Source organism: Xyrauchen texanus, chromosome 3, assembly GCF_025860055.1.
Source record: "Xyrauchen texanus isolate HMW12.3.18 chromosome 3, RBS_HiC_50CHRs, whole genome shotgun sequence".
In the NCBI taxonomy this organism is placed as follows: domain Eukaryota; kingdom Metazoa; phylum Chordata; class Actinopteri; order Cypriniformes; family Catostomidae; genus Xyrauchen; species Xyrauchen texanus.
This window is the reverse complement of record NC_068278.1, coordinates 44905509-44916298: the sequence shown is the minus strand read 5'-3', so window position 1 is coordinate 44916298 and position 10790 is coordinate 44905509. Positions and strand designations below refer to the sequence as shown.

Genomic DNA, 10790 nt, shown 5'->3' with positions numbered 1-10790 from the left:
CACATTTGCTATATTTTGTGCTTTGTTCTGCAGCCAAAAGAAGAAAAAATAGAAAGTTTTGTAAAGGTGTCTTTTTATTATGTACATTTATATGTACAGTTGTGATGCCCAAGTATAGGTTTAAGTGTGTGTAAAAGGCTGTAATGCATAGAGTGTTTGTGCATTTAGACATTAACGTTTGTATTTGTATGTATATGAGTGTGAATGTATGTAAATGCACATAACTTGTGTGTGTGATTTTGTGTATGTTGGTGTGTGTGTTCGTATATTATGTGCGTCAGAGTCTCTGCTGGTGGGTGTGTATCTTCTGTCTGATCTGAATGGTTAAGAACTCAGCAGCACAAGCATCTTTTGTGTGGAGATGTTTGTAGTGGGGTGAGTAACAGCGTGACACAAGTGATTAGCAATGCAAAGTTCCAGTTCTGCGCCATAATCTGCACTAGTGAAACATCAACCCTTTCTGTGCGACTTCAACTCCAGCCTTTTCTTCTGCTCAGGGATCTCATCAACCGCAGGTAAACATCAGACAAATACCAACCCTACCAAACACAGTACTAAACCAACCACTTAAACCTTGTCATAATCAACTACCAACCATGTTCAATCCAACAACTCAGTAATAATCAACCACTACCAGTGAAACCACCAAAGAAACACCCATGGTTTACATAATTTAGAAATGTAAATACTACAACCACTCCTTTTTCATTAATGAATATAACACATAATAAGTTACAATAATAAGTCAGTAAATATATATTTGTTCATAACACCACATGGGAAACTAAAAATCTGTGTCTGTGTACTCGAAGGAAAGATGTTCTGCAGTGTATTTACAGGCTCTTCAGTGATTTGTTTTTAATTACTTTGTTCAGATCTATGTTGACATCCACCATTTTACATCAAACATTCATTCACTTCTAATCAAAACACAGCAAACTCTTTATTACAAACATTAATGATCCAAGATTTTTTTCTGGCATTAGAGATGAAACTGACCTGTAACATCACAGAAATAAACTAAAAAATATCTATTTTTAACACACACCTAAATTCATTGATTGATAAATTGTTGTATAGTTCTGCTTTATCTATATAAGATATTTTATGACATGATGTGTGGTTAAAATGTTGTATGAACTGAAATAACAATATACGCAAAAAACTTTAGATTAAAAATGTGCTTCATGTTGTAACATATAAATAGACTGGTTTTATTCAAGTAAAAATCTTAAAATAACATCACTGTCTCAACCTGAATATATTACATTACACCAGCAAAACTAATTTTAGGGGTTATATCATAGACACTGGTGTCCAAAAGTTTGGAATAATGTACAGATTTTGCTGTTTTGGAAGGAAATTGGTACTGATCACAAAGTATAGTCAGGACATTATGGATGAAAAAAAACAGCACCATCACTATTTGAAAAAAGTCATATTTGATCAAATCTACACAGGTCCCATTCCCAGCAGCCATTACTCAAACACCTTATCCTTGAGTAATCATGCTCAATTGCTAATTTGGTACTAGAAAATCACTTTAGTATATCATAATATCAAACACAGTTGAAAGCTATTTGGTTCGTTAAATTAAGCTTAACATTTTCTTTGTGTTTGTTTTTTTAAATCAAATCATATACACATAACAGAAAATACAAAATCAAATCACATAAAATCGAGTGTCCACTACTTCTTAAATAAAGCTCTGAACCCTCAACCAAAGTTCCTGGATCTTTTGGGTTGTGTCCCCATCTTCTGATTGGCATCGCCAACAGGTGGGTGTGTCTTTAAGGCCAAGCCTATACAATCTAGAGGGGGTCCAATAGAAGCTATGCAAAATCTAAATCGCAGACACACCCTTGCATCTCTAGATGTAGACTTGATGTTTTTTTTAGAATCCTAGCCCACACTCCCTCTTCCAATACCAAGTTTAATTTACATAAAATACATCATGGTAATCCATGGTTTGCACTTAAAGAACATCGATTTTGGAGTAACAGCAAATATAATCAGTTTGATAAAATATAAAGAACTGAATTCATAATGTCTTAAACCCATTACTGACCAATTCTAAACTATAAATATCTGAGACCTTAATGAGTGTTAAAATCCACTGTTAATCAAATCTAAACTCATCAATAAATATTTGAGTTCATAATGAGGGTTAAACCGCACTACTGACCAATAGTGTGTTTCAATCTGTAAATTATTGTTTTATCATTTGTGCCTCTTATGTCACAACTTTTAAAAGTTCACCAATCTATGAGGCAGCAAAAGAAAGGTAAAAGATAGAAGATACTCAATGACCCATATCACACACAGAAGCACACACTCTTGTTCTGTGACTGAACCCACGCTTTCATTGTGCGATGGGAGAATGACATTGGCGTGATTGCAGGTCACATGGTTGGCCGTGCCTTCATAAATCGTGGATGCAAGCTGGAAACTCTCCATCTGACAGATGTACGCACATTCAGACACACTCATACACACACTGGAGACACAACGGGTCTCAGAACCCCTTCACAAGGGCACTGCCCATGCCACTAACACCACCTGCGGAGTCTGGTAATACTGAATACTCCATAAATCTCTCTCTTACTCTTGGTCCAGAATTATAACTTAAGCTGTCTGCTGCTGTTTTCTACTGTAGATTTTGTTGTATTGTGGCCTTGGACTTTAACTTTTTTTGAAATGTGAATAATATTCAATGGATATAGCAATTCCAGGTAGCATGAATGTCAATATGCAAAAAAAAAAAAAAAAAAAAAAAAAAAGCATACTTAAAAGACATTTACATTGTGATATTTCAGATTCTGAGTACAATTCTGAGATTCTGAGGTCATCTTATCACCAGGTTCTGATTGATAGTTGTTATCATCATTGTGTCACACGCTGGTACACGGAGCCAGATGTGGAGGAGTTTAGAGTAATATCTCAATGACATTACATTTATGTATTTGGAAGATGCTTTTATCCAAAGTGACTCATTGTGCATTCAAGGTATAGACTACATCTTCTTTTTAGCTAAAGGCATGCTCTACCTGTTGATCTTAAGGAACCATTTCCTATGTCTTATGTCTGAATTGAGACTCAAAACATTTAAATATATAAGCAACTGAATGAATAGTTTTTACATCTAAAATGTTATACTGAAAGCCTTTGCATTTCTGCAAGATCTGATGATGCAGTCAAGCTGAATGCATGATATCTGATTTGTTATAAAATGTCAGATATTATTATGATCATCTGTTTGGTTGAGAGTGGCCACTGTTCTAATAACATATATATGTGTGTTTCCTAACAGTGGGGCTTTGCTCTTTCTTTCAGATCTGGAACCAAAAATGAACTGGGCGTCTTTTTATGCCATGATCAGCGGCGTGAACCGGCATTCCACCGGTATAGGGCGGATCTGGCTGTCGGTCCTCTTCATGTTTCGGATCCTGGTTCTGGTGGTGGCGGCAGAGAGTGTGTGGGGTGATGAGAAAGCACATTTCATCTGTAACACCCAGCAACCTGGCTGCAACAGTGTATGTTACGACCACTTCTTCCCCATCTCTCATATCCGGCTGTGGGCACTGCAACTGATTGTGGTCTCTACCCCCGCCCTGCTGGTGACCATGCACATTGCACATCGTCGGCATATCGATAAAAAGTTGTACCGCCAGGCTGGCCGCACCAGTCCAAAGGACCTGGAGCAGATAAAGACGCAAAAGATGAAGATTACTGGTGGTCTCTGGTGGACATACATGATTAGCCTGCTGTTCCGTGTGCTGTTTGAATCAGCTTTTATGTATTTGTTCTATATGATTTACCCCGGCTATAAAATGTTCCGGCTGGTAAAGTGTGACTCGTACCCCTGCCCAAACATAGTAGATTGCTTTGTGTCCCGACCAACAGAGAAAACAGTGTTCACTATATTTATGCTTGCCGTGTCTGGCGTCTGCATCCTGCTCAACATTGCAGAAATCATCTATCTTGTTGCCAGGGCGACAAGTCGACATCTGAATAATTCCAAGGATTCCCCCTTGGGAGCCTGGATCTCTCAGAAACTGTGTTCCTTTTAGAAGTGCTCAGAAACAAAAGGCACTCAGAGCCTCACTCTACTCTAAACTCTAAAATACATTTCACTCAAACACCTAATGTTTACAAGTGATAATATCCTGACATTATTTATTCATTGCTGTTTTATTGTAGACCTCAGAACTCATACATTTAAAATATGTAAAAAATATTAGCATACTCCATATAATTTTAGACCAATGTTTAATTCAGTTCTCACTGTTGTATGAATTTTTATACTTATCTTGTAGCTAAAATACTATAATGAAATAAAATCCTTAATTTACTGTATGTGTGGGAGCATCTCTCTATAACTAATGACAAATATTTCACTCTCTGAGTTTTTTTGTAAATGTCAAGATTTAAATGGATAGTTTACCCAAAAATTTAATTATTTACTGTTCCAAACCTATATGACTTTCTTTCTTATGTGGAAAACATGAGGGTGAGTAAAGGCGCAGTCACATTTAACTTCACACAGCAAAAGTTCATGCGATGGACTTCCGGTGGCAAATAATTTCCCTTTTTTGATTTTGCATGGAGTTCAAGTTTCCTGCACTTTGGGAATTGCTTGGTTTGCCAGTGACCTCTGTGTGGACGGTGCTTCGTAAACAACTAGCCTACATTGAATATTCACAATAATTAAATGTACAAGGATATCATTTTAGCGGCGAGTTATTTTTTTAACATCACTCTATAAAGTGCAGGATTAATAAGAGGCTGCTTGGGGGCCTGGGTCGTTCAGCGAGTAAAGACGCTGACTACCACCCCTGGAGGCGTGAGTTCGAATCCAGGGTGTGCTGAGTGACTCCAGGCAGGTCTCTTAAGCAACCAAATTGGCCCGGTTGCTAGGGAGGGTAGAGTCACATGGAGTAACCTCCTCGTGGTCCTTATAATGTGGTTCGCTCTCGGGGGGGTTCGTAATGAGTTGTGAGTGGATGCTGCAGAGAATAGCATGAAGCCTCCACACACACACACACACACACACACACCATGTCTCCATGTTAATGCACTCAACAAGCCACGTGATAAGATGCAACTGAGATTTGTCCTCCACCACCAGGATTGAGGCGAGTCACTATGCCACCACGAGGACCTAGAGCGCATTGTGAATTGGGCATTCCAAACTGGGGAGAAAAAATATATAAATAAAAAAATGAGGCTGCTTGGCAATTATTTTTTGCTGGTTTCACATGCTCTCAACACATTTGCACATTCGCTGTTCAAAGGTAAATGTGACCAAACCTGAAAGGTGTATGGAACAACATGAGGGTGAGTAAATGATGATGTAATTACCACATGTGACTTTCAGATGTAAAAGTGAAAGTAAAAGTGGATATTTTGAGTAAAAAGGACTTTACTGTCACGAACCCCGCTCCCTCGCTCCGCCCCCTCGAGCTTCCTCGCTCGTTTTGCTCCCTCAGGCTTCCACGCCCGTTTTGCTCGCTCGAGCTTGCACGCTCGTTTTTGCTCCTACGAGCTCACATGCTCGTACACTATCTCCCCCCTCGGGCTCACATGCCCGCTCCCAATCGCCAGAACATTATGTACACCTGCACTCGTCTCAATCACCCCTTTATTCGTTACACCTGCACCGCTCGTTAGTTCCACTATTTATATCACAGCACATTCGATTCACACCCGTTGGTTATTGTGTTTAGTTTCCCGTATCTTTGCCCCCCGCTAGTCTCGTCTAGTTTTGTACTCCTCTAGTTTACCCCTTAGCTTGCCAGCTCCCCTTGTTCCCCTGTCTTTTGCTCCCACTAGTCCCGTCTAGTTGTGTCTGATTCCCGGCTTTGACCTCCCGCTCTCGTTGACCACTCTCTCCCGGATTTGCCCCTTTTCTCTACTTTGATTCCCCGGCTTTTGACCCTACGCTTCCTCAACGATTCTCCCCTCTGGAATTTCCCCACTGTACCTTCGCCTGCTCTTTAATAAAAGCAGTGTTTACTCACATTGTGACTGTCTCGTCTTGTGTGTGTGTGTGCGGGTTACAGAATAAACAACCCCACCGTAGACATTCACAATGCGTCACGCGGAGGATTCGCGCAGCTCACTAGAGCGGAGATGCACGTCACATTCGGCGCGCCAACGAGCCAGCGCCCATGTCTGCCACGGTCAACGAGCCAGGGCCTGTAGCCTCGACCGCCCCAGAGCCAGCGCCTGTAGCCTTGACCATCCCCATGGCCACGTCCCCTGTTGGCCGAAGACGTAAGAGAAGGAAGAGGGACCCTTCTCCCCAGTCTCGTCTTGTGCTCAAGACCGCAGAGGTTCCCTCAGAGTCTTCCACGGCTCTGCCGGGCTCTGCTCGCCCCTCAGAGCCCTTGCGGGCTCTGCCTCACCAGCCTCCCAGGGCTCCTCCTCTCGAGCCTCCCAGGGCTCCTCCTCTCGAGCCTCCCAGGGCTCTGTTTCTCGAGCCTCCCAGGGCTCTATCTCCCAAGCCCCCCAGGGCTCTGCATTTCAAGTCTCTCGAGCCTCCCAGAGCTCTACCCCTCGAGCCCCTCAGGGCTCCCCCTCCTTCCAAGCCTCTCAGGGCTTCTCCTCTCGAGTCTTTCAGGGCTCCACCCCTCAAGCCTCTCACGGCTTCCCCTCTCGAGTCTCTCAGGGCTCCTCCCCCTCTCAAGCCTCTCAGGGCTTCCCCTCTCGAGTCTTTCAGGGCTCCGTCCCTCGAGTCTTTCATGGCTCCACCCCTCAAGCCTCTCACGGCTTCGCCTCTCGAGTCTCTCAGGGCTCCTCCCCCTCTCAAGCCTCTCAGGGCTTCCCCTCTCGAGTCTTTCAGGGCTCCTCCTCCCCTCGAGCCTCTCAAGGCTCCGTCCCTCGAGTCTTTCATGGCTCCACCCCTCAAGCCTCTCACGGCTCGCTCTCTCGAGTCTCTCAGGGCTCCTCCCCCTCTCAAGCCTCTCAGGGCTTCCCCTCTTGAGTCTTTCAGGGCTCCTCCTCCCCTCGAGCCTCTCAGGGCTCCGCCCCTCGAGTCTTTCATGGCTCCACCCCTCAAGCCTCTCACGGCTTCGTCTCTCGAGTCTCTCAGGGCTCCTCCTCCTCTCGAGCCTCTCAGGGCTCCGTCCCTCAAGCCTCTCGAGCCTTCCAGGACTCTGCCACTAGAGCCTCCTAAGGCTCTGCCTCTCGGGCCTCCTACGGCTCCCCCTCCAGAGCCTCCTACGGCTCCACCTCCCGAGCCTCCCACGGCTCAGCTCCCAGAGACTCCAGAGCTTTCTAGGGCTCCGCCTCTCAAGCCTCCTATGGCTCCGCCTCTCGGGCCTCCTACGGCTCTACCCCCCGAGACTACAGAGCCTGCCAGGCCGTCGCCTCGGAAACCTCCCACGACGCCACCTCCCTTGGCTCCACCTCCAGAGCCTTCCAGACCTACCCCCCTAAAGCCTCCCTTGGCTCCACCTCCAGAGCCTTCCAGGCCTTCGCTCCTAAAGCATCCTTCGGCTCCACCTCCAGAGCCTTCCAGGCCTCCGCCTCTAGAGCCGCCCACGGCGCCACCATCATTGGCTCCACCTCCTGAGCCTTCCAGGCCTTCCCCCCTAAAGCCTTCTTCGGCTCCACCTCCAGAGCCTTCCAGGCCTCCGCCTCTAGAGCCTCCCACGGCGCCACCGTCATTGGCTCCACCTCCAGAGCCTTTCAGGCCTTCACCCCTAAAGCCTCCTTCGGCTCCACCTCCAGAGCCTTCCAGAACCCCACCTCCAGAGCCGCCTACAGTGCCGCCTCTGACGGCACCGCCTTTCACGTCTCAGCCCGGACTTCCTGACCCCCTCCCTGTCCTGTGGCCTCTTCCCTGGCCTCCGGACCCTATTCCTGTCCGGTGGTCACCTTCCAGACCCCCGGACCCAGTCCCTGTCCTCCAGTCGCCTTCCAGACCCCCTGACCCAGTCTCTGCCCTTTGGATGCCCCCTAGATCTCCCAACCACCTGCCTGTCCGCTATGTTCCCCCTGACCTTGCCTTGAAACTGCCCATTGACCCCATGGACTGTCTCATTTCCCTCTGTGCCCCTTGGACTGCCCTCAATTTTGTTTGTGTGTTTTGTGGGTTGTCTGTTCAGGGTTTTTTGTTTGTTGGGATCGTCCAGCACCACTTCCCAGAGGTCGCGCTCCTCGCAACTCTACTTTGATTCCCCGGCTTTTGACCCTACGCTTCCTCGACGATTCTCCCTCTGGATTTTCCCCACTGTACCTTTGCCTGCTCTTTAATAAAAGCAGTGTTTACTCACATTGTGACTGTCTCGTCTTGTGTGTGTGCGGGTTACATTTACCCTCATATTGTGTTCAGAATCTGTATACACCTTTTGCATTCGAGGGTCAATTTTGACCCGGTGGAATTCAAGCTTATAAATCATTCATAATCCAATGGTTTTTATCTAAAACTAAATTGTAAGTCATATTGTGTATTTTTCAATATTGTAGTATGTTTTTTATATCAAATACTTATGAGATTCCTGGCCTTTGTGTGACCCAGGAGAGAGAATATGAGGTTACTAAAAGTGTTGATGCTGCAGAGGTCACAAAGAGCACCCAGCTGTAACAAAATAATGAGGCTAAGGACCTTGTAACACAGCTGAAGATAAGTAGTAAAAACAACTAGTGGTCAAATGTATTAAAAAGATAGACTAAAGACAAGTTTCTACAAGTAAAAAGATATCAAAATGCTCTGTGAGATAATGGTGGCAAATAGTATCCATTGGTTACAAAAATAACGAAGGGGCACAGAAATGAGGTAATGCCAGATAACAAACTGTATAGAAGAGGAGGTTTTGGACTTAGAGAGCCAGAACGGACAGCTGACCGGTCTCAAGTTTGTTGGTGTTCAATAAACTACAACTTTGGCATCTGGAACTCAAGACTCCGAGAGTTTTCTTACAACTTAGAGAGATTAATCACGATTTTCCACGACAGTCATTAACAGGTTCTTTACTGTTCATACATGTAAAAAGATAGATATTTTTGGCATGTTAACTGACTGATATAAAGGTTTTTATTTAATATGCCATTTTTCTGTAGAAATAATAAAATGTAGTAATTCTTTGACTTTTTGTGTGATACATGCAAATAATTTGTTTTATCAACATTTCTGTGAAATTTAATCTAAATATAACATAATATGCAATTTATATTAACATCTAAATTAAGAATTACTAGTAAACTTTTAGTATGCTGCAAGCTTGTTCAGTATCAGATGGCTACAGATTTAAATGTGGACAATTTCCTCTTTCAGACTAATGTGTGCATGAATTTCTGCTCTGCCCATACCCCGTTTAGACAGTAGTACCTTTGATTTAGTTTATTTGTTATGTTTTTTACATCTGTCTTTGTACAGGAACGTGTATGTGTGTGTGCGTGTTTGTAAACAAGATGCAGTCCCATGCAACGAGAGACAAAAAAGTGAGAGTATGGAAAAAAAGAGGCAAAATGTAAGTGGTGTTTACAAGAAAAGATATAATTCAAAGATGTACAAAAAATGTACATAATAATATGTGTAAAGCCACAATTGATGTCCGAGTCAAAATTGACCCATGAACTCAGAAGATTAAAATAAAACAATGGTTATATCTCTGAAACAATTTGATTAAAAAATCTGAAAAACATTTGTTATGTGTTATCTTGACAAAGTCCCAAAACTATGTGGTATTTAAAAAAATTTATCTACCTCTCCCATATAAAAAAATTACCTAAATGCAATAGGAGGGTGAAATATTGATGTTTCTCACCCACACTTATCATATTGTTTCTGTTGATATGTTGTTTATGTTGCCTTTATGTGATTTTTGGAGCTTCAAAGGTCTGGCCACCATTCAAATTGCATTGTATGGACCTACAGAACTGAGATATTCTTCTAAAAATAATTTGTGTTTTGCAGAAGAAAGTCATACACATCTGGGATGTCATGAGAGTGAGCAAATGAGAGAATTTTATTTTTTGGGTGAACTTTCCCTTTAAGCTTCAAATAGAGATTTATTGTGGACAGTTTAATTAATTTACGCTGTCACCAGTGTTTAATATAATATCACTATTATTACAAAGTGAGAAGCACTGCCGACTACATCAAGATTTAATTTGATTTACTCTATAACAGAGCACCTTTAGGTGGCGCTACAACCCCAAAATCCAACACTCCATTGAAACACTGCAGAAAGTTTTTTTTTTATTATTATTATTATTGCATAAATTCCAATAATACAACAAACAAGCCATCAAAATATTATGAAATACATCTTAACTAAGCTGAGCAGACATGAGCGTAATAAGTATGAGAGGGAAAATACGTAAATAAATAATAAAAAGTAAAATAATTAAATAAATTACATACTTTTTGTAAACCAAAGTTAGGTAATTACAAGGATTTCTACTAAAGTAAATAATTTAATAGCATTCAACTTTTTCATACATCTCTAGTTGTGTGCAAAACATCTGTTGTTAAAATGCTTATTAGTAAAATTGTGCATTACCTACATATCACAAGTTTCTGTGAGGCCATTACTGAATCATCACACTATTTAAATACAGTATATATACATGTCCATGTTTGAAAACTCATCAGCCAATCAGATTGGCTGTTTTGTATCCTGGGTCTTCTCTATCATATAATCAGCCAAATTCAAATCTTATGGAATGTAAAATAAGCCCCCCATTCTATTTGAGAAAATGACATACCTACCAAACACACAAACAAAGACGCAAAGCACTGCAGCTTCTTTCTCAATGTCTCTCAGTCTGCCTCTTACTCT

At 42.5% G+C, this 10790-nt stretch overlaps 1 protein-coding gene across 3 annotated transcripts; it reads left to right on the top strand.

Annotated features, from left to right (window-relative positions):
• The first annotated feature begins 408 nt into the window (after window positions 1-408).
• Window positions 409-4309, top strand: gjb1a (gap junction protein beta 1a). Of its 3 annotated transcripts, none has more exons than XM_052107080.1 (2): window positions 409-515; window positions 3334-4309. In XM_052107080.1, exon 2 carries the CDS (start codon window positions 3348-3350, stop codon window positions 4068-4070), a length of 723 nt encoding a protein of 240 aa, XP_051963040.1. In that variant the 5' UTR covers window positions 409-515; window positions 3334-3347; the 3' UTR covers window positions 4071-4309. The 3 variants fall into 3 exon arrangements, with proteins under 3 accessions (XP_051963040.1, XP_051963032.1, XP_051963028.1); XM_052107072.1 differs by lacking the exon at window positions 409-515 and adding an exon at window positions 2476-2571; XM_052107068.1 differs by lacking the exon at window positions 409-515 and adding an exon at window positions 2895-3006.
• Window positions 4310-10790: the final 6481 nt, after the last annotated feature.

What these genes read in the sequence shown, in the direction of transcription:
- gjb1a (XM_052107068.1), top strand. Translation starts at nt 2,958, where the DNA reads ATGTATTTGGAAGATGCTTTTATCCAAAGTGACTCATTGTGCATTCAA. An exon ending in TGACTCATTGTGCATTCAAG is followed by an intron (nt 3,007 to 3,333) that starts GTATAGACTACA and finishes TCTTTCTTTCAG; the next exon opens with ATCTGGAACCAAAAATGAAC.